Source organism: Phyllobates terribilis, unplaced genomic scaffold (assembly GCF_046119375.1).
Source record: "Phyllobates terribilis strain yellow unplaced genomic scaffold, ASM4611937v1 Scaffold_11__3_contigs__length_659146591, whole genome shotgun sequence".
Classification (NCBI taxonomy): domain Eukaryota; kingdom Metazoa; phylum Chordata; class Amphibia; order Anura; family Dendrobatidae; genus Phyllobates; species Phyllobates terribilis.
The window spans coordinates 478,807,244-478,831,008 of NW_027362771.1; the positions used below are offsets into that span (position 1 = coordinate 478,807,244).

Consider the following 23,765-nt stretch of genomic DNA (forward strand, 5'->3'; position numbering starts at 1 on the left):
CAGATCTGCTTTAAACCAAGCTCCTGTCAATACCCCCTTATTTCACAGGGACAGCAGGCTTTATATGCATCAGCTCATAAACTCAGCACTATATCATTAATATTATAAATTAAGCTCTTCCTAATTGATAAAGCTATAATGTGGAATATTTGGTCACTCAGCCCATAACTCGTCTCATGTTCATTACTCCTATATACATACCCCTTGTATTTTCCACAATGATTATTCAGACTTAAACCTCTTTGCAGTGATCTCATTCATTTTATTTTCCCTGCATTGTATAATAAAGATTATAAACAATATTCAGGTAAATTGATAAAAATGATTGTTAAACATCACTAAGTCCCTGCTCACATCAGGTTAAGAGCCTACAATTTGTGTATAGGAGAAATATCCTTAGGGCTCCATCCTTTAGACAGAGGTCAGATGAGTGTCCTTTTGGCCTATGTGTACCTTTAATTTGCAATATTCAATATATAGATATAGCAAAAAATAACTTATAAAAGGAGCCTATTAGTGACAAATCCCACTGAATGCCTATACAATGGTGATAAGTCACAGCCTAAAGAGTATCTATCACCAATCTAGGGCTCCCCTTTTTTATTTGATGATCGAGGGGGCAGCCCCAGACCGGTGAATTTACTGAATATCAATTACTTACAAAAGTGCACAAAAGGATCCCACAACCCAGATGTCGAACCCTTTTGGGGAATATTAGAGAGTGTTTTGAAAGTATCTTATATTTAGAAAAATTAATAGTCTGGGACTGCCCACTCTTTTATTAAATACAAAGAGCAGCCCTAGGTTGGTGGTAGACACGATTTAAGTCCATGGTTTACATCAGGAGATCCTCCAGATCTTCCTACCTTCAATATAAACTCTTGAAGTGGTGTGAGCAGAGCCTAATGACTTAAACATGGTTTTATTTAATGACCTTTGGTGGATCTAGGCCACAGTACATGACATGATGGTGGCCATTCTCCTGTTGTAGGCATGTTCTGCCAAGTCTGGCTGCATCTCTCTTGACATTCAGATGGACCTAGCGATGGATGTATACAACTGCAGTCCAGAAGGCTTATAGCAAAAATCAACAATTAACACTTGTACTGAGAACTCAACAGATACGGGGCTGTAATGGCATACACATATGTCAAATAAAAAAATACAGGTGAGTGCCAAAGACCTACAAGTTTAGAAAAGAGTCCTGGAGGTGTTGGTGGGGCACTCACAGAGTGCATACGAAAGGGGCCAAAGTCACAGAAGGGTAAGGTTTAGCACCGTCCATAAGTCCTCAATTTCTCATGCAATAATGTGTGGGGGTACCAAGCTGCAGTGCAAGCCTGTGATCAATGTGACGGATAGAGGTATACATCTTGGTTCATGGTCGTCCAGCAATATTTGCTATAAGTTATAGAAACAAAAAGTGGTGAATTACAGTAATAATCCATATCGGATGGCATTAGGAATGTGAACAAGCCTTGGGCAGTAAATGGGCATAAGGCTGTCTGGAAATTATATAACACAGACATCGGATGTAATAAAATACATCAGACAAGAAATACAGTATGTGTAAGGGTTAATGAGACCAGGGAGGCACTGATCTTCATAGTGGTGGGATGAGGCTCCTGGGTGACAATGCAAACTCTATAGCAATGCAAACTCTATAGCAGAGCGCCCACCTACAATGTGCCATTTATAATACTAGCGCCTCATGTGGCAGAGGGATTATTGGACACCAACAGGAATGGGGGTCCAGTTCAGACCGCTACCTGTATGCACCCTCTATAGCTACGCCTCTGCGGGCTCCATCTAAGATGGCATTTACCATTTTCAGAAAGCACTGTCAGTGCAAAGGCAGTACACATGACGCAAACGTATTGTTTCATTGGTTTTGCACTACAAGTACAAGAAGGCAACTTATTTGGTGGTTTCAGCCTGACCCATAAAGCGACAGCACACGGTGCACAACACAGATTCCTATGTAATAGCCTTTACTTTTATCTCCAGGGGAATTTGGTTTTGTAGGAACAGTTTTCTGCTACAGCCTTTAGGTTCTTCTCCATAGAGGACACACTGCCACAGACTATTTTATAGTAAGTGCCCAGGTATGCAATTCACTGCTACCTATAGCCCTTCTCCATCTTATGAAGTGCCTGCGTACTGCAACAAGACTGCCAGAAAATTAATCAAAGTCAAAACAGGCTTTAGTTGCACAACATGGCGGAATATTCTCATGGTTTGTGATCTGTGATATCATGACTATTGTACCCAAATCAGTAAATCCTTTCTTTTGTAGGTTCATTTAGGCCCAAGATCATAATTCAGTGTACAATCTCCTCTGGGTTAAGTGGTTGTAGAGAGTCTGGGGTATTGCTTAGAGGCAGTTCTTGTTGTGCCTTAGAAGTTAAAGTCACATCTTCTGGACATGGATCGCCACTGTCCACAGTGAAAGGTAAGCCCATAACGGCCTGATTCTCCTGAAAGTCCACACTCCTGGCACACTGGATGCCATTGGCAATGTGCTGGCTTTTTGCCGCCATTGAATTTAAACTTTGTTCTGTACTTATGGCCATTAATGACTGGCTGCTCCAGTCTTGGCTTCCATTTTCAGTCACCATGGACTGAGTTTGAGGGTTAGAGACCAGAGTCAAACAAGTTTCAGCCTGGACTTTGTCTGGATCCAAACTAAGTTCTTCCTCTTCTTCGGAGTCCAGCCCAGCACAATGCCCGCTGCGCTCTGAAGCCGAGAAATCAGAGTGTACAATGACGTCAGCCTCCACTTGATTCTGAGATGGATGCCTGTGATTTCTTCCAATATCAACCTAATGAGAAACAAATTAGGATTCAGTATGGCGTATATCAGCCCAAAACAAAATATTTATGCCAACACATCAAAATGACAATTTTACCTTATGTGGCTCATAGGAAATGTCATGTAAGACCATCCTTAGACCGCCAGAGGTCATATGATTCGCCGATCCATTGGCAGCACAAGTCAGGTCTCCAGTGATGGTATCAGCATAGCTGGTGATGTGATTAGCCCAGTTCTGAGTGACTGATCCATTCCATGAAGGCTGAAGGAAGCAGAATATGGAGATAATGGTGTCAATACCTTATTCTTGAGAGCATTAAAGGAGTTCTCCACTACTCGGACAACCTCTTATCAATCCCTATGTTCCCCCTTGAAGAATGATAACAGCTATACTCACCTCTGGTGTCGGAGCCGTTCCAGCGGTGTCGGCACTGGCTCTCCTGGGGATTGCGTGACACTGTTATGTCGTGCAATCTCTGCTGCCAATAAGCACCCGCTTCACTCTCCCCGTCTTTGTACAAACCTGTTGTCTTGTTTCGCAGCTGCAGTTTTTTTTCATTAAAACAAACCATGCTTCACTCATTCTCTGCAGCGCTGACATCACGTCAATAACAACAGCCAATAACTGAGCTCAGCGGCTCTGCCCGAGTTGATGGCACAAGCTGCTCAGAGCCACTGATTGTCTGCAAAACTGTCCATGTAATGTCAGCGCTGCAGACAACAGTAGATAATGGGAGGAGCGGCCGAAACTCTCCACTGGATCCAGGGAGGATGAGTAAAGCATGATTGACATCAGCATTTAAGGGGTTGAAATGCTGAGATCAAAGGTAGTTCCGAATGCAGAAGGGTGCTGTCTCTATAAGGCCAGATTCACATGTCCGGATATTTCAGGTACTGGAAAAACCAGTACCGGAGATATCCGTGTCCATGTGCACCTGTGTGGCAACCGTGTGCCGCCTGTGTGCCGCATCAGGATCACACGTACCGGCGTTTGGGAATCAGAGTACAGTTAGCGCTGTTCCCAATCGCCGAGTGCTGAAAGCTGCCCTCATCATAGTCCCCTGCCGGCGCTGCAATCAGCACCAGCAGGGGATAATGATGAGAGTAATAGTTTGCTCCCGATGTCTCCACCTGTAAAAATAAGAATAAAATAAAAATATCCATATACTCACCAGTCCTAAGTGTTTCCCACTGTAATCCGTGCGACCGCTCACACCGAGGAGCCGGGGAGAATGTCTCCTTCAGTGAGCGGGCTCCAGACCTCCACTGCGCTCAGTAAGTGTCAAGACACCGCTCGCTGAGCGCAGCTCCAGATCACTCGCTGCAGGAGTCATTCTTCCTGGCTCCTCTGCTGAGCAGTGGCATGGATTACAGTGGGGGACACTTAGGACAGGTGAGTAAACGGATTTTTTATTTTATTCTTATTTTTACATGTGGAGACATCGGGAGCAGACTACTACTCTCATCATTATCCCCTGCTGCTGCTGATCACAGCGCCAGCAGGGGACTATGATGAGGGCAGCGTTCAGCACCCGGAGCTTGGGAACAGCGCTAACTGTACCGCCGAAACTCTGGTACGTGTCACACAGATGGCATCCGTGTGCAGTACGTGTTTACACGGACCCACTGACTTCAAAGGGTCCATGTGATCCATGCTGCCGACCAAAACCAGACATGTCTACGTGTGGATCACATGGACACACGGTCTGTGGAAACACACTGACATGTGAGCAGACCCATTCATTTGAATGGGTCTGCATGTGTCAGTGTCTCCGGTGCGTGTGGAAACTGTCACCGCACGTACTGGAGACACCGACGTGTGAAAGAGGCCTAACATAGCACCTTAGTCCGCTCCATAAACGCAGCGCACACATCCGCCATAAATGTATGATGGATGTTGCTGTTGAAAATCTGGCCGAGAGGACCACTCCATGCGCAGTAGACCCAGATATTTGACTGTGTTTGTTGGTTGAAGGCACCAGACCTCGTCCCAGTATAGGAAAGTGCAGCACATTAGCTTTATAACAAAAAACAGAGATTGGCGATGTATACCTGCCCAGCAAATGCCAAAGAACTGCATGGATGTTTTCAGCCTACTAGTTGGGGAAATCTCCAGGCAAACACAGTTATGAGAAAAACGAAACACATCCTCTTTGAATTCTATGGTTTTATGTATCAGGACATAATAAAAAATATCTGGTCTTCAGAAAGTCTTAACATAGTCTTACTACAACCTTAGACGAACAACAACACAGGAACAATTACAGTGCAATTAATTATTTACTCCCTTACTGCTTCCATAGGAATTAAAAGGTTATGTGGCAGCCTGGTGGTGCTAATTAAATGCCCTTGATTAATTGTTCATCAGAAAGTGTGACCACCTCTTTAAAGGCAGAAGCTCGGGCAGTTTGCTGGTCTGCAGCATTCAGGCATGTGCTAACACAGTGCCAAGAAGGAAAGTCATCAGCATTGATACTACATAAGCAATCAATCTGGAAAGGGTTATAACTTAATTTCCAAGCAATTTGTAGTCCATCACTATACAAAAGAAAGGTTATCCCAAGTGGAAAACATTCAAGACAATGAATGTCTCAGAAAATTTACCCCAAGTTCAGACCATGCAATCCTCAGAGAATTAGAAAAAAACTCAAGAGCTACAGCTCAGACTCTAAAGGCCTGAGTTACCATGTTAAATGTTCAAGTTCATGCAGTACAATTAGGAAAAGACTGAAAGTGAATGGCAATAAAATTACTACTTTTTAATAATTGTTGAATGAATCTCTTCATATCCTGGATCCCTTTTTCCCAGGTTGTGGGTACTATACATGTGGTTCTAGTCATTAATTTTTCACACACTGCTTCTGCATTTTGGTCTAGGTTTTGGTAAATACATAATGACACAGTGTCATTTGTCACGGGCTCATCTGAGGTTGTATTTACCTAATTTTAAGATCTTGTAAAGACCAGAATTATTTTATCAGGTCCTGATATGTAAAACCATACAATTTGAATTAGTTTCTTTTATTTTTATATACATACAGTATATAAAGAGGGATGCACATGTATACATTTCAGGTTCATTGAGGTTATTTGTTTTTCTTGCTTATATAGCATCATTCATTTCCACAGCTTAGTCATGACCATCACTGTCCCCATTGGGGCTCAAAATCTACATTACCTATCAGTATGTCTTTTGGTTTAAGGGAAGAAACCGGAGAACACCAAACGCAAAAGGGGTGAACATACAAACTCCTTTCAGATATAGTCCTGTGTGGGATTTGAACCGAGGACCCTAGTACTGCAAAGAAACAGTACTACCCACTGACCACCTTGCTGCCTTACTTAAGATGACTTTGTGCAAGCTTGTTCATTAGTGGATTGCCTCCTCTAGTTGGAGGCTTTATTCCCATATACTACTGTGCTCCATAATGAAGGTGTTTCAAATCCTTTATATCATGATCAATTTTTTTTTCTTGCACTCTTCTATAGTCGTTTATGAGTATGTACCACATATATATACAGATATATACCTACCTTCACCTTCACTTGATTTTTGTCCTCTGTTGGTGGGTTTAAAACAAGGCTATGGCTTCCTAACCCATCAGTAACTGGAAGGGAAGAAGTATCTTCTTGTGCAGGAGGCATCAATGTCTCCAACTCATGGGAGTCTTGGCAGTGAGTTTGGGAACATGACCCCTGTCTTGCCCTTTGATAGGATGATGGGCCCCGTGTAGATCTGGATCCCAGATCGGATCCCACTTCCCTAAATAATAGAAAGAGTGAAACAGATGACAAATACAATGCTTACATAAGATTAGCAACATAAAAGCAGAGTGAATCTGGTTACCTAGTAAAATCACTGCTACATGCGCTGTAAATACACTGGGCAGATAGTCAATGTGTGTTACATATAGAAGAACTTGTAAGCGCAGCGCACCTTACCTATTAGACCAGCCACCGCTGATAGGATGCAGATGTGGCCGGTAAGCTAGACAACGGGCAGCAAACAATAAAAATAAAAATCCCTTTGTTCTTGAGAATGGAGAGGGTATTTAATAACAAGTAAAAAGCAAAGTTGCTCATTTTAACAAGCACTTTTGAAGTTTTAAAAATTTAAGATAATATGAAAAGTAGTCATATCTGCAACAATGTCAGGATTTTATAGAAAGCTGTTATATCTCCACTTGAGTGGCCATGTGTACAAGAGACTGAATAGCCATTAAGCCAAATGCTCGCTTGTCATAATTCTCAATACTTTTCTAAATCAACTCAATAAGTTTCTTCTTTAAAAATCTTTTTGCAGGATACTTGCAAGTACACACAATTTAACGATAAAGGCAAAAGAAGAAATGCTCACATCTGACAGCGCCATACGTACAACTCAACAAGTCTGAGTGCTGATAGACCCTACTAGACACATGCAGAGTATAAGGAGTAGCATTACTTACCTCTGCTTGCCCTGCTGGAAGCTAGCACACATACAGAGAAGTAGGCACAGGAGGCTCAGGCAGACACCCACAATGATACCAGTAACAGAATTCATATCCAGGACATCTGAGAAAACAAAAACTGTACAATGAGCCGGATGTGGATCGTCAAGCATGGAGATACTTTTCATTGCATATGGAGCATTTCATTTTTAGATGACCTTCTCCAGATTATCTATTCTTATTCATTTACTAGATGGTGGCCCGATTCTAACGCATCGGGTATTCTAGAATATGTATGCGGCCGACCGGGCGCGACTAATCAGCGAAGAAGTGTTTAAATGGGTTGTGCACTACTTTAAATTAACCCCCCAATGTATCCCCCCCAGGGCCCCTAATGAATTTTGTAATTACGTCATGTTGTCAATACTGCTTGTGACAACATCGCTGACCACGCACAGCCAGCACGTAATTCCCCCGGCTGCAGCCGGCTCTTACTTCCGCTTACATCACGACTATTTGCGTCTGCAGCCGGGGTCTCCTGTTCCGCGTACCACGGTGAATGACGGGCTGTGAGCGGGGTTATCCCCCATCGTGTCACACCCAGCATCCACCGCAAGCTCTGTCAATGAATGCGCGTGCGGTGGATACCGGGTGTGACGGGATGGGGGATAACCCCGCCCACAGCTCATCACTCACCGTGGAACGCGAAACAGGAGACCCCTTGTCTGCAGCCGCAAATAGTGGTGACATAAGCGGAAGCAAGAGCCAGCTGGGGGTCACATGCTGCCTGTGCACGGTGACCCGAGTATAAGCCAAGACCCCTAATTTTACAACAAAAAAATGGGAAAATGTATTGACTTGAGTATAAGCCTAGGGTGGGAAATGCAGCAGCTACTGTTAAATTTCCATATCCTGGTATGTATGGCTCCCTCATCCCCTAATTGTGGTTTGTAAGGCTCCGTCATTCCTCTAATCCTGGTTTGTATGGCCCCCGTTATCTTGGCTTGTACGGCCCCCTCATCCTGGCTTGTATGGCCTCCTCATCCTGGCTTGTATTGCCCCCTCATCCTAGTTTTGTATGACCTCCTCATTCCCCCATCCCCACAGCACAGTTAAAAAAATAAACACATACTCACCTTCTTTCCTTACCTCTGCTCATGACCACATGGGCGGAGTCAGCCCTGCTATCTCCCGACGGTGGCGTACTTATTTTAAATCCGGCGCCAATTGGCCGGAGAGCGTGTTTAAATTTGGCGTCAAAATCGATTGGCCGCCGGCCGCGACCAATCAGCGAACCGTGTTAGTCAGGACCGGGGAACGGCGCTGCCTGTGCGGATACTTCCGCTGCGAGCAGCCGGGAGATGACCGGCTAGCGCCGGTCGTCTCCCAGCTGCATCGCCACTGACCTCCATGCCGCTACCGTCGGGAGATCAGCGGCTAGGGCCGCTGATCTCCCGACGGCAAGTGTGAAGGGAGGACCGGGGAGCGGCGCCGCATAGGCCGCCGGTCGGGGTACTTCTGCTGCGAGCAGCCGGGAGATGACCGGCTAGCACCGGTCATCTCCTGGCTGCGTCGCCGCTGATCTCCCGACGGTGGCCTGCGTGTTTCAAATCCGGCGCGAATTCGCGGCCGGGCTGCGCCAGTCGCTGATTGGTCGCGGCCGTCTGGCCGCGGCCGGACCAATCAGCGACGCGGGATTTCCTGGACGGACAGACAGACGGGATAAGCCGATTATATAGTAGATTTTACTCACCTATATAGCGATATTATATTCCACAGAACTTTACAGACATTATCATCACCAGGGCTGTGGAGTCGGTAAACCAAACCTCTGACTCCTCAATTTCCATGACACCGACTCCACGACTCCGACTCCCTCATACATGGCTCATGTTTAAGTGATAAATTTACTGTAGCACAGATTCATCTCAGCTAAAAGTCTAGACCCTTAGATCAGGGATAGGACAGACATTTATAGGACATTTCATAACTTTCCCAAATTCTTATGAAAAAATATTCCCCACAAACTGCATTGGACTACTGTACCCAATTTATTATATATTTTAGGAGTCTGAGTCAGTCCATTTTATACCAACTCCACCAAAATGGGCTCCAACTCCACAGCCCTGATCATCACTGTCCCCATTGGAGCTCACAACCTACATTCCCTTTGGTTTTTACCAAAGGGGCATGGCTAAAAAGACTCACTGGCTCGTGTCTATAGACTGCTCTGCATTACTACCCTCTGAGCCACACCCCGTTGGTATAACAAGCACTAAATAAAAAAGTCCATATCTTTAGAAACGTATGGCGGATTTAAGAAAGGAAAAAAATTAATACTCAGGGGAGCAATGGGGATAAAATAAGAGCAAAAAGTGGTCACTTCTGACCTGGTGACAGGTCCTCTTTAAATACTGTTATGTGACCATCTAATAATTCAGCGTAATTGATAACCTGTCACCAATAGGTCCCATTAATGTCAGGATAAGAAATTCTGTATTGATTTTAAATTTATATGTTATTAGCTTTTGTGGTGAAATAATAGAAGTAATAAAACCTTTCACGTGTAGACTGCGACCGATTCGTAGCCGTTACCTCCAGGCAATGTGATACGGAGAGTAGACACCAAATTACAGTGTAATAAGGAGTTTGTATGCTCTCCCCGTGTTTGTGTGGGTTTCCTCCGGGTCCTCCGGTTTCCTCCCACACTCCAAAGACATACTGATAGGGAATGTAGATTGTAAGCCCCAATGGGGACAGCGATAGTAATGTCTGTAAAGTGCTGTGGAATATGTTGGCGCTATATAAATGAGTAAAATAAATAGTAAAACTCAGAAGTGTCTGAGCCAGTAGTCGATAGCTTAAGTGGATCTTGGGTCCCAGATTTTTAGTGGAGAGGTATGCAGTCATAGATGGGAAGGGTGATACAGAACAAAAGCAGCCTGAGATTTATGACATTTCTGACCGACACTCTCATTGAAGGGAATCTGTCAGTAGGATCAACCCTCCTAAGCCGCCTGTATGGGAATGTAGGTCATAGGAAGCAGAATAACATGATACCTTGATATTTGCGATCTGATGTCTTATTCCAGAGAAATCCATGTTTTTTTAAAATATGTAAATGAGCTGTTAAGATCTATGGGCCGGACATAGATCTCCCTAAGAATCTGCCTCCAGAGCTTATTATAAATGAAAGGCGGCGTTACCAGTGTGAGACATGTAGATCAGGAGAGCAGACTGTCAGTCATTACATGTCTCGCACTGGTTACATGTCTCACCCTTTCATTTAAAATAAGTTCTGGAAGCAGATTCTGACGGAGATCTATGACCATACCCATAGATCTTAACAGCTCATTTACATATTGCAGCCACTATTAAAACATGTGTGATTTGGTGAAGGGTCCTCTTTAAGAGTATGAGATATGTTTTAAAGCAGCCACATGGACATAGGAAACAACGGCTGGGATGTTCATTGACCTCTACAAGGGAGTGTTATAGATATGTTCTGTGACCTGTCCAGAGGTCATTGTGCAGGGAGGAGGGAGGAGGAGGAGGTGACCTGTGACGTCACCTATTGTGATTAGTAGATCATGTGTTATCTACTGTAATCCTGTCTGTAATATAAAGACTGCTAAAACGTCATCATTACAAATAAAAAAGTCTTAGACTAATATTAGACCTAGTAGCTAGTGATTAAAATGCTACATTTTAGGAGTTTTTTCCTAGTAATATGGAAAATTAAAGGGTTTTTTTCTGGTTTGGGGAAATTTCAGTTTGTTTTAAAAAAGAACATGCCTTACTCACCCTCCTGCATCCAGTCCACAGTCTTCGCCGCTGTCTGTTTTTGTCTATAGGGCTGACATCACATCAACAGCGCTACCTACAGCCAAAACCTGAGCTGGGCAGCTCTGCCCGAGCTGCCAGCACAAGCTGCTCAGAGCTGCTGGGCTCCATCACTGGCTACAACGCTGTCAATGTGACATCAGCACTGCAGGCAATAACAAACTAGGAACTGCGGCAAAGGGTTTGTATCGGACCCGGGAAGGGGGAGAAAAGCATAGTTTGTTTTTAAATTCTTAAAAATAGGTTTACTATAAAAACATAATTTAAACGTTATGTTATTTTTCTACTATTTGCCATTATAAAAATGTGGTGTACTGAGGGGTAATTTAAAGTGATCCTTCATAGTGAGACGTACAGGTGAATCTCACTAAATTAGAATATCATCAAAAAGTGAACTTATTTCAGTTCTTCAATACAAAAAGTGAAACTCATATATTATATAAAGTCATTAGAAACAGAGTGATCTATTTCAAGTGTTTATTTCTGTTAATGTTGATGATTATGGCTTACAGCCAATGAAAACACAAAAGTCATTATCTCAGTAAATTAGAATAATTAATAAAAAAGACCTGCAAAGGCTTCCTACGGGTTTAAAAGGGTCCCTTAGTCTGTTTCAGTAGGCTCCACAATCATGGGGAAGACTGCTGACTTGACAGATGTCCAGAATGCAGTCATTGACACTAAGTAAATGGAAAGTAAATTTTGCATTTCATTTGGAAATCAAGGACCCAGCGTCTGGAGGAAGAGTGGAGAGGCCACAATCCAAGCTGCTTGAGGTCTAGTGTGAAGTTTCCACAATCAGTGATGGTTTGGGGAGCCATGTCATCTGCTGGTGTAGGTCCACTGTGTTTTATCAAGACCAAAGTCAGTGCAGCCGTCTACCAGGAAATTGTAGAGCACTTCATGCTTCCCTTTGCCGACAAGCTTTTTGGAGATGGAAATTTCATTCTCCAGCAGGACTTGGCCCCTGTCCACACTGCTAAAAGTACCAATATCTGGTTAAAAAACAACAGTATCACTGTGCTTGATTGGCCAGCAAACTCGCCTGACCTTCACCCCATAGAGAATCTATGGGCTATTTTCAAGAGGAAGATGAGGGACACCAGACCCAACAATGCAGATGAGCTGAAGGCTGCTATCAAAGCAACCTGGGCTTCCATAACACCTCAGCAGTGCCACAGGCTGATCGTCTCCATGCCACGCCGCATTGATGCAGTAATTGATGCAAAAGGAGCCCCGACCAAGTATTGAGGGCATTTACTGAACATACATTTCAGTAGGACAACATTTCGGATTTTAAAATAATTTTTCAAGCTGTTGTTATAAAATATTCTAATTTACTGAGATAATGACTTTTGTGTTTTCATTGGCTGTAAGCCATAATCTTCAACATTAACAGAAATAAACACTTGAAATAGATCACTCTGTGTGTAATGACTCTATATAATATATGAGTTTCACTTTTTGTATTGAAGAACTGAAATAAATTAACTTTTTGATGATATTCTAATTTAGTGAGAAGCACCTGTATGTGGGGCTTTACTTGTCATAGCAAACACACCATAGTGATATTTAGTCGTGTACAGGAAGGTGTAATGTCTTCTAGTTGTGTAATATTTTTAGACAAGTGAATGTATACAGACAGTAGAACGCACAAAACAAGATATTATATACCTGGAGGTCTTGGCTGCAAGGTCTCGACTCCTACTACACTGGAATATGGCCCCCAGCCTGACACTGTCTTGGCTCCCATCTTGAAGTAATATTTGGTCCCACTTTGTAAGCCATCCACTTCTGCACTGAATATGTTTCCTGTGTAAAATAAAACATATTGTCTTAACACCAAAAATGGATTGAGACCCCTACAATACATTCACCCAATACGGCCTACAGAAACGCAAGGGTTTATATATTGTATACATGAAACTAAAATGTCTGTGTCACAAATTGACACTGCTAGATCACAGAAAACACTGAGGGTCTGACTGGTGGGATCACCAGCATTCCCAAAAATGGGGTCTGAAACAGATCTGTAGGGCCCAGTCTTGAATGGAGCAGTCCATGGGGTTGCCAGAGAAAGCGAAGTACAAGTGCTTGTATATATATGGCAGATCCATAGACAATGAATGGAGCGGAGGTCGAGTATATGCACCTCTGCTCCATTCACGACTGGGCTTCAGACCTATTTTGGACACCCAAAGGTCCCAGCGGTAAAACCATGAGCGATCAATAGGTTATTCCCTATCCAATGACTAGGGGATAACTTGCAATTCTGTGAATAACCCTTCAAGGATTGCAGGGTCAGGTCACCAATCGAGAGTAAAATAACTAAATAAATAAATGAAAGAATGAATAAAAATATGTTTTATTCTATAAAAAAAAACATTATGGTTATCACTGTATACATAATGACCCATACTATAACATTATCCAAATATTTATCACACATGTCTAAAACCTAGAACCCAATTCCTTTACATTATGGATATTAAAGGGAATCTGTCACCAGGTTTTTGTTATGTAATGTGAGAGCAGCATAATGTAGGGGCAGAGACCCTGATTCCAGTGATGTATCACTTACTGAGCTGCATGCTGCAGTTTTGATAAAATCACAGTTTTCTCTGCTGCAGATCTACGAGTTCTCTAAATATCAACTTTCAGTGTACACTGTGCATACGCCGCCATCAGTGGTAGGGGCGAGGTTATACAGAGCAGGACTACATGGCACCAGACACCTAGTCCTCTAAGGATAATCTCCTGCTCAAAAAAACACTGATTTTATTGAAATAACAAACAGCCCAGTGGCATATCACTGGAATCAGGATCTCTGTCCCTGCATTATGCTGCTTTCAGATTACAAAGCAAAAACCTGCTGACAGATTCCCTGTTAAGAAGAATGTAAAACATGGAGAGGTCAAGTCCACTAGAAAGTGAAAGTAAAGAAGGGGGTCTATCGAGGAGCGTCATAATGCCGTAATGACGCTAAGTTCCCACGATGAGTTTTCGATGGATATCTCAGATAAAACACATACATGACTCACAGATGTCTAAATGAGGCCTTATACACATATCTAATGGAATGGTTCTCCAACCGCTAGAAAAAATGCCGGCTATACAAAGGCAGTATAGCCATATAGAGGATATTCCTTAGGCCACGGCCCCACTATCAGTATTTGGTCAGTATTTTTTCTCAGGAGTGGGAGCCAAAACCAGGAGTGGGTGATAAATGCAGAATTGGTGACTTGTTTCTATTACACCTTTTCTCTGATTGTTCCTCACCTGGTTTTGTCTCCCACTCCTGAGAAAAAATACTGACCGAATACTGACCAAATACTGATAGTGGGGCCGTGGCCTAATAAACACTATTGTTAAGTCTGCAAAGTCCCTCAAAAAAGGGATCTATGAGAAGAGATCTTCACAAATGACATACGCACTCAAGGTGTCACATCAACGTATCCACGTACTCATTCGTGCGGAGTGGAGCAGGGGTGGTCCTGTGTAAGTTGCAGTTTTGGTCTGACGCTAATATGATGATATGAAGAACAGCATCAACAGCATAGAAATGAAAAGATAAGACAGAGAAAGCAGGCCGTGTTATCATGTGCAGTGAACACTCACCTTCCCTGGTTAAAACAGTCCACATTTCATCAGGGTGGCTTTTATTGGCAGTGTACAGTATAAGATACTGCACGATTATTCCATTTGATTCCACTGGGGGGCGCCAGTGCACCTGAATGGAAAACTGTGACAGGGGCTGCAGGACCAGGTCAGCGGGAGCCGAGGAGGGTCCTTAAGTAAGAATCACAGGGGAAGAGGCAAGAAAGATAGCAATGATATCATAAATGGCATTTCAGTATCAGACACGCAGAATTGTGAGTGGATGTATTAAAATCACAGATTATTTAAAAGGGTTTTCTAGTTTCGGAAAATCCCTCTTCCACAGATGCAGTAAAAAAACAAACTGTACTTTAATCACCCTCCCGGGGTCTAACACTGAATCTCTGCAGCTTCTATTGGTGTCTGTAATTGAATGCAGCGATGGTGTCAAGTCGACAGCGCTGCAGTCAATCACTGAGCCCAGAAGCTCTGGCAGAGTTGACAGCACAAGCCTCTCAGAGCAACAAAGCACACTGATTAATTGCAGCACTGGACCCAGGGAGGGTGAGTAAAGCATAGAGGACAGTAAAACTACTTTCATAATTGCCAGATTGTTTCAAGGAACGAGGATGACGAATATTGTGCATGACCAGGCTATGGGTTTAAAAATAGCGGTATAGAAAATATCGGCTACAATTAAGTCAAGATTAAGGAAATGCTCTTAAAGTCAAAAAGTGTAAGACAGAGCAGCAGCAGTGTGCTAGACATAGGGACTAGGCCTCAATCTACAGCACCCTATATACAGTATTCCTCATCCATGATCATGCTCAGTGCCATCACTACTGACACAATGAGGATCACTACAAGTCTCAGCATGCCAATCCTCACACGACAAAACACGGCGTACATTGTAGCTGGAAACTAGGCCAGCTCATGGCTAGTGGAGATATACATACAGTTATATGAAAAACTTTGGGCACCCCTATTAATCTTAAGCTTAATGTTTTGTAAAAATTGGTGTTTTTGCAACAGCTATTTCAGTTTGATATATGTAATAACTGTTGGACACAGTAATTTTTCTGCCTTGAAATGAGGTTTATTGTACGAACAGAAAATGTGCAATCTGCATTCAAACAAAATTTGACAGGTGCATAAGTATGAGCACCCTTATCATTTTCTTGTTTTAAATACTCCTACCTACTTTTTACTGACTTACTAAAGCACTTTTTTTGGTTTTGTAACCTCATTGAGCTTTGAACTTCATAGCCAGGTGTAGCAATCATGAGAAAAGCTACTTAAAGTGGCCACTTGCAAGTTGTTCTCCTGTTTGAATCTCCTCTGAAGAGTGACATCATGGGCTCCTCAAAACAACTGTCAAATGATCTGAAAACAAAGATTATTCAACATAGTTGTTCAGGGGAAGGATACAAAAAGCTGTCTCAGAGATTTAACTTGTCAGTTTCCATAGTAAGGAAATGGAAGAACACAGGGACAGTTCTTGTTAAGGCCAGAAGTGGCAGGCCAAGAAAAACATCAGAAAGGCAGAGAAGAAGAATGGTGAGATCAGTCAAGGACAATCCTCAGACCACCTCCAGAGAGCTGCAGCATCAACTTGCTGCAGATGGTGTCACTGTGCATCGGTCAACTATACAACGCACTTTGCACAAGGAGAAGCTGTATGGGAGAGTGATGCGAAAGAAGCCGTTTCTGCAAGCACGCCACAGAGTCGGCTGAGGTATGCAAAAGCACATTTGGAGAAGCCAATTTCTTTTTGGAAGAAGGTCCTGTGGACTGATAAAACCAAGATTGAGTTGTTTGGTCATACAAAAAGGCGTTATGCATGGCGCCAAAAAAACACAGCATTCCAAGAAAAACACTTGCTAGCCACAGTAAAATTTGGTGGAGGTTCCATCATGCTTTGGGGCTGTGTGGCCAATGCCGGCACCGGGAATCTTGTTAAAGTTGATGGACGCATGGATTCCACTCAGTATCAGCAGATTCTTGACAATAATGTTCAAGAATCAGTGATAAAGTTGAAGTTACGCAGGGGATGGATCTTTCAGCAAGACAATGATCCAAAACACCGCTCCAAATCTACTCAGGCATTCATGCAGAGGAACAATTACAATGTTCTGGAATGGCCATCCCAGTCCCCAGACCTGAATATCATTGAACATCTGTGGGATCATTTGAAGAGGGCTGTCCATGCTCGGCGACCATCAAACTTAACTGAACTTGAATTGTTTTGTAAAGAGGAATGGTCAAAAATACCTTCATCCAGGATCCAGGAACTCATTAAAAGCTACAGGAAGTGACGAGAGGCTGTTATTTTTGCAAAATGAGGATCTACTAAATATTAATGTCACTTTTCTGGTGAGGTGCCCATACTTATGCACCTGTCAAATTTTGTTTGAATGCAGATTGCACATTTTCTGTTAGTACAATAAACCTCATTTCAAGGCAGAAACATTACTGTGTCCAACAGTTATTAAATATATCAAACTGAAATAATTGTTGCAAAAACACCAATTTTTATAAAACATTAAGCTTAAGATTATTAGGGGTGCCCAAACTTTTTCATATAACTGTACATCTCTGGCACATAAACAGTCCAAAGATGCACCAAATTCATTAAAGGACACACACATGGATGAGCAGGCATAGGTTAATGGAAAGATTTGTAACATTTTCTGGCTTTAAAAGGGTTTTCTCACAAACAAATTACATTTTAATTAATAGATCTTGGAATAAAAATATCTTCCACAATTGGATGTTTAAATAAAATGTTCCTGTGCTGAGATAATCTTATAAATGTGCCCCTGCTGTGTACTGTGTAATGGCTGTGTCTGTGCAGGAACATGGTCTGATCATACCACAGCTCCTGAGCAGGGGAGGAAGCAAAAGAGAGGATACAGACAGGACACCCGGGATCACAGCTGATTCTTTCGGTGAGGTAAAACATGTTTAAAAACAGACAGCAACAGCTTTTTCTCACAGAAAGAATCAGCTGTGATCCCAAGTTGTCCTTTCAGTATCATATGTTGCTTCCCCCTTGGCCAGAAGCTGTGGTATAATCAGACCAAGAACTGGAGCAATTCTGAACGGTCAGACACAGCCATTACACAGTGCACAGCAGGGGAACATTTATAAGATTATCTCAGCACAGGAACATTTTTTAACACATCCAATTGTGGAAAAGGAGATTTTTGTGTACTCACCGTAAAATCTCTTTCTCTTAGCCTCTAATTGGGGGACACAGGACCATGGGTGTTATGCTGCTGTCCACTAGGAGGCGACACTATGCTTAATCTGAAAAAGATTAACTGTGGCTCCTCCTCTGCAGTATACACCCCGGGACGGCGTCAGCCTTCTCCAGTTTTGTGCAAAAGCAGTAGGAGGAACGTAACATGGATAACATACCATGCCTATAAGAAGGCAACTATGTACGAGCTCAAGAAAACAATATGAGAACTCAACATAACAACGGAACAGGGTGGGAGCTGTGTCCTACAATTAGAGGATAAGAGAAAGAGATTTTACGGTGAGTACACAAAAATCTCCTTTACTCTGTCGCCTCATTGGGGGACACAGGACCATGGGACGTCCTAAAGCAGTCCCTGGGTGGGAAGCAACGGACGAATATTGTGTAGACAGGCCCCTATAATTGGGGTACCGCCGCCTGCAGGATAAGTCTACCCAGGCTCGCGTCTGCTGAGGATTGGGTATGAACTCTGTAGTGCTTGGTAAACGTGTGTAGGCAAGTCCAGGTGGCTGCCTTACACACTTGCTGCGCCGAGGCCTGGTGCTGAATGGCCCAGGAGGCCCCTACCGCACGTGTAGAGTGTGCCGTAATACCTGCTGGAAGAGGAGAATTTTTGAGGCGGTAGGCCTCTTGTATGGTGGATATGATCCACCAGGCAAGGGTAGCTTTGGAAGCTGGCAGACCCTTGCGGCCGCCTTCCAGTAGAAGGAAAAGAGAATCAGACTTCCGGAAGGACGCAGTCCTAGACACATAGACACGTTATGCCCTGACAAGGTCAAGCGTATGCAGAGCCTTCTCAACTCTATGAACCGGGACCGGACAGAGGGATGGCAGTGAGATTTCCTCACTGAGGTGGAGGTTGGACACAACCTTCGGAAGGAAGGATGGAACCGTATGGAGAACTACCTTGTCCTGGTAAAAAGCCAGGAAGAGGCGTCTGCAGGAGAGTGCTGTGAGTTCAGGTTATTGCCACTAGGAAAACCACTTTCTGGGATACAAGGCGGAGAGAGACTTCCCTAAGGGGTTCAAAAGGTGTTTCCTGCAATGCTGTCAGCACCAGGTTGAGATCCCACGTTTCTAGTGGTCGTCTGTAGGGGGGAACCAATCGGGAAACCCCCTGAAGAAATGTCCTTACTTGCGGCCTGTTAGCAATGCGCCTCTGAAAAAGCACTGAGAGAGCTGACACCTGGCTCTTAAGGGAGGCCAGGGACAGTCTGGTCTCCAGACCCGATTGGAGAAAACCAAGTACTCTGGGGAGGGAATAAGGGAATGGGGTCTGGCCACGAGATTCGCACCAGGTAAAGAAGGCTTTCCAGGTACGGTAATAAATCTTTGCAGACGTTGGCTTCCGTGCCCTGATCATGGTTCCAATGACATCAGGCGAGAACCCTGACTGGGTTAAAACCCAGGGCTCAATGGCCATGCCGTCTGGTGGTAGAACGGACCTTGTGACAGAAGATCAGGAAGACGCCAGGGGACATCTGCTGTGAGCTGCACGATGTCGGCGTACCACGTACGTCTAGGCCAGTCTGGTGCGATTAAGATGGTTGGAACTCCCTCTTGCTTGATCTTCCTCACAACTCTGGATATCAGGGGCAGAGGTGGAAAAATGTACAGGAGCTTGAACTGGGTCCAGTCCTGGACCAGGGCGTCCGCTCCCAGCACCCGCGGGTCGTGTGTCCTGGCCATGAAGTTGGAGACCTTGGTATTGAAGTGGGATGCCATTAGGTCCATGTCCGGAGTCCCCCAGCGATGGCAGATCTGGCGAAAAACTTCGGGATGGAGAGAGCACTCTCCCGAGTCCATTCCTTGCCGGCTGAGGAAGTCTGCTTCCCAGTTGTCCACACCCGAAATGTGGACCGCCAAGAGAACCGAACCTGTGTCTTCCGCCCAGTGGAAAATGTGTGTCACTTCTCGCATCGCCTGGGCACTGCGGGTCCCCCCTTGGTGATTCACATATGCCACAGCCGTGGCATTGTCCGACTGTACTCTGATGTGAGAGGCTGCCAGTAAGTGATGGAAGGCTCCCAACACCAGAAGAATGGCACGAATTTCCAAGATGTTGATGGGCATGGTCGCTTCTGCTGGGGACCACTTGCCCTGTGCTCTGTGGTGTAGGTGTACCGCACCCCAACCCGTCAGGCTCGCGTCGGTGGTCAGAACTTTCCATTTCCCCTTTGTTAGTGAGGTTGGCTTGAGCCACCAGTGCAGGGACCTCCTGGTTGACGACGTCAACTGGAACTCCCTGTCGAGAGAAAAAGGGTTCCGGTCCTATGACTTGAGGATGTTTAGTTGGAGAGGCCTGAGGTGAAGCTGGGTAAATGGGACCGCTTCTATTGCCGCCACCATCCTGCCAAGGACTCTCATGGCAAACCGGAGAGAACGAGGGGGTTTGCGAAGTAGGGTGCGGACTCCTAAACGGAGAGGCAGTGCCTTGTCCTTGGGAAGGAGTACTAGACCCTTGAGGGTGTTGAATAACATTCCCAGGAAGGTCAGAGACTGACTCGGGGTTGGTGATGACTTTTGTAGGTTGACTAACCAGCCCAGGCGACTCAGAATGTCTATTGTGATTGAGACGCTGAGTTCGCAGTCCTTGAAGGTGGAAGCCTTGATGAGGAGATCGTCCAGATATGGAACGACTATTATGCCTCTGGAGTGCAGGACGTCCATGGTGACTGCCATGACTTTGGTAAACACTCTGGGAGCCGTGGCGAGTCCGAACGGGAGAGCCACGAACTGGTAGTGTTTCTGGTTGATTGCGAACCTGAGAAATCTCTGATGGGCGGGCGCAATTGGTATATGCAGGTATGCGTCTTGAATGTCTTTGGAGGCGAGAAATTCTCCTTTCTCCATGGACGCAATGATGGACTGAAGGGACTCCATGCGAAAATGACGTACTCGTACATATTTGTTGAGCTGTTTTAGGTCCAGTATGGGCCGTACGCTGCCTCCTGTTTTGGGGACTACAAATAAATGTGAGTAGAACCCTTGGAAGTGCTCGGCTGTGGGGACCGGTACTATGACTCCTGCTTGAAGAAGCGAGGAGACGGCGTGGTGGAAGGCAAGAGCCTTGGCTGGCGGTTTTGGGGGAACAGACAGAAAAAATCTGTTTGGCGGGTTGGACGTGAACTCTATTTTGTATCCTGAAGACACTAGTTCCCTGACCCACCTGTCTTCTGTAATAGGCAGCCAGACTTGGTGAAAGAGCGAAAGACGGCCGCCTACAGGTGGGGTGTCTTCCGGAGTCCGTGAGTGATGATGAGGAGGAAATGCGAGATTTTCCCCCTTTAAATTTTGACTGGCCTGCCCTTGAATGCCAGGTCTTGTCCGACTTTTGCGTCGACCGCGAGTTGTCCCTGCGTGGAGCGCGGTTGTTATTTTGTGCTGGTCTCGAGACGGACCAGCCGGAAGAGTTCCGAAAGGATCGGAATCGTGCTTGATTGCGCTTTTGGTAAGTGAGTTTGGGCTTCAGTTGGGGGAGAGAGGTACTCTTACCCCCGGTGGCGTTGGATATCATGGTGTCCAACTGTTCACCGAAAAGCTGAACACTGAGGTATGGGAGGTGTGTGAGGGACTTCTTTGAGGCTGCATCTGCTTTCCATTCCCGCAGCCAGAGGATACGCCAAATCGTGATGGCGTTTGATGCTATCCACGCTGCACCCCTTGCAGAATCCAGAGCTGCATGGAGCATGTAATCTGCTACAACTGCTATTTGGGCTGCTTGGTCTGACAGTTCAGGGGTAGATGCTTGTAGGCCAGTTTCTAAATTTTGGGCCCAGGCCAAGATGGCCTTGGCAGCCCAAACTGAGGCGAACGCGGGAGCCAGGGAGGCCCCTGCGGCCTCGAAAATTGAACGAGCAATGCGTTCCACCTGCCGGTCTGCAGTGTCCCTGAGGGTTGAGCTATCTGGCAATGAAAGGAGTGTCTGTGCTATTAGTCTGGAGACTGGGGGATCCACCTCAGGTGGATTTGTCCACTGTTTGGTGACCTCCTGTGGAAAGGGGTACCGCGCCTCCAGATATTTGCGATTAGTAAACTTTTTCTTAGGTTGTGAGAACTGCTTTTTAAGGATCGCTTTAAACTCTGGGTGGTCAAAGAAGACCTTAGGCGGTTTCAGGACTCCTTCAAAGGAAATCTTATGTCCTTGTGTCTCCAGGGGTGGGTAGGAGATGTCCAGCACCCGATGGATGGATGAGATTAGATCATCAACTAGCACTGTATTGCCAGGGGGGATAGGGATTAGGGACCCTTCGGTTTCCTTGTCTGAGTCGGAATCACAGATGTCTTCCGAATCCTGTATATCACTAAGGCGTCTCCTGCTGGGAGAACCGGAGTGGAGGCCTTCTCTGGTCAGGGATGGCTGTGGGGATCTGCATTGTCTGTCCCTGTCAGGGACGGTCTAGATAAGCTGGGAGTACGGTGTCTCTCATTGGAAGGGGACGACCGTGTGGTATGGGATGACGCAGACTAATGTGACCTGTGGGTCCGCTTGCGTCCTGACCTAGACGTGGATGTGTCCGTGCCATCATGTCCCCGAGTGGAACTCTCCCTTTGCTGAGTAGTGTTCATAGCCGAGGCATGACTCGGCAGAGCCTGAAGCAATGAGGATGTGAGGTTATCTATAGACTGCGTCATAGATTGCGACATCTGAGTGACCCATTCCGGTATGGTATTAGGCACCGAAGTATTGGCAAGGGCTTCATGGGGCTCTGGCACAGCAGTCTGCATGCAGTCCTGGCAATGTGGATACGTGCTGCCACTGGGGAGAGTATTACTGCAGGCTGTACAGAGTGCATAATAGCAGTCCTGCCTGATTCTCTTGGACCTCGAGCCCGGCATAGTATACAGGGATAGCTATGCAGAGGGGGCCAGCAATGCAGAGAAGCTTATAGGATTCACAGCCGAGTGAGAGACTCCAGCTGTGATCTTACCCCACCAGTGTGCCTCTTGAGTGCAGCGCCGCAGATCCACAATCCTGTGCCCCCCGGAGACTGGCAGGCCTGGTCTGTATGTGCCGACCGGTAGCTGCAGGGTTAAGGTTCCTGTAGTAGATAATGGCCGCCGGAGTGTGGAGAAGAAGGTGGGCGGAGAGCTGAAAAGGGCAGCATTATTGCTGAAAAATGTGCCCTTTCATTCTGGTTCTGCCCCTTCTATGACACTGTAGAGTGCCATCTTCGTCATCTGGGGGGCGGGCCGGGGGGCGGAGAATGGGCAGCGGCTTCGGCTAGGCCGGAGCTGCGGTGTAAATTTATAGCCGATGCCCTAAAGGGCTCCAGGCCGGCGCGGAAGTCGGGGGGGTTCCGGATCTGAACCGGACCCCCCCGGATTTAACGGCAGTAATGGCGGTGGGGGTATTAGTGTAAGGGGGGGGCCCTTGAAGGGTCCCCCTGAGGCACCATAGCACTGGTGCCAGCAAAGAGACAGGGCTGGGAAGGCCTGTGTCTATGTATGCCATGTCTTCCTTGAACTCTCCCCCGGCCCCAACAGGAGTCCGCAGCAGGGCTGGATTCCTGGACTCGGTGCAGAGTGTCAGCTACTGGGAGCTGCGGATGCCTTGCACAGGCCCTACCTGAGGCGTCTCAACCTAATACCCCCCAGAGGGGGATTAGGGAGGGTGCTGCTGTCACCATCAGGGGGCTATTATCCTTGCCTCGACCTCAACCCAGAGACTAAAAGGAATTGGGGAAGGATAGGGGTCTCGACTTCGAACCAGCACCCAAGGGGCTGGGGAAGGAGCGACATGGTAAGTAGACATCTTGACTTCAACTGTGCACACCATAAAAGGGGGCAGAGGAAGGAGCCATGCTGGGAGTCTCGCAGG

At 45.5% G+C, this 23,765-nt stretch overlaps 1 protein-coding gene across 1 annotated transcript in view; it reads right to left on the minus strand.

The window, feature by feature from the left end:
- Positions 1-241: 241 nt before the first annotated feature.
- LOC141166589 (immunoglobulin superfamily DCC subclass member 4-like) overlaps positions 242-23,765 on the minus strand; it is a 117,140-nt gene continuing 93,616 nt past the window's right edge. The window contains exons 15-20 of the mRNA XM_073653420.1: positions 14,704-14,874; positions 12,760-12,897; positions 7,261-7,366; positions 6,347-6,575; positions 2,910-3,074; positions 242-2,822 (exon numbers count right to left, since the gene is read on the minus strand). Coding sequence (XP_073509521.1) covers positions 2,322-2,822; positions 2,910-3,074; positions 6,347-6,575; positions 7,261-7,366; positions 12,760-12,897; positions 14,704-14,874 — 1,310 coding nt within the window. The 3' untranslated portion in view covers positions 242-2,321. The remainder of the gene's footprint in view (positions 2,823-2,909; positions 3,075-6,346; positions 6,576-7,260; positions 7,367-12,759; positions 12,898-14,703; positions 14,875-23,765) is intronic.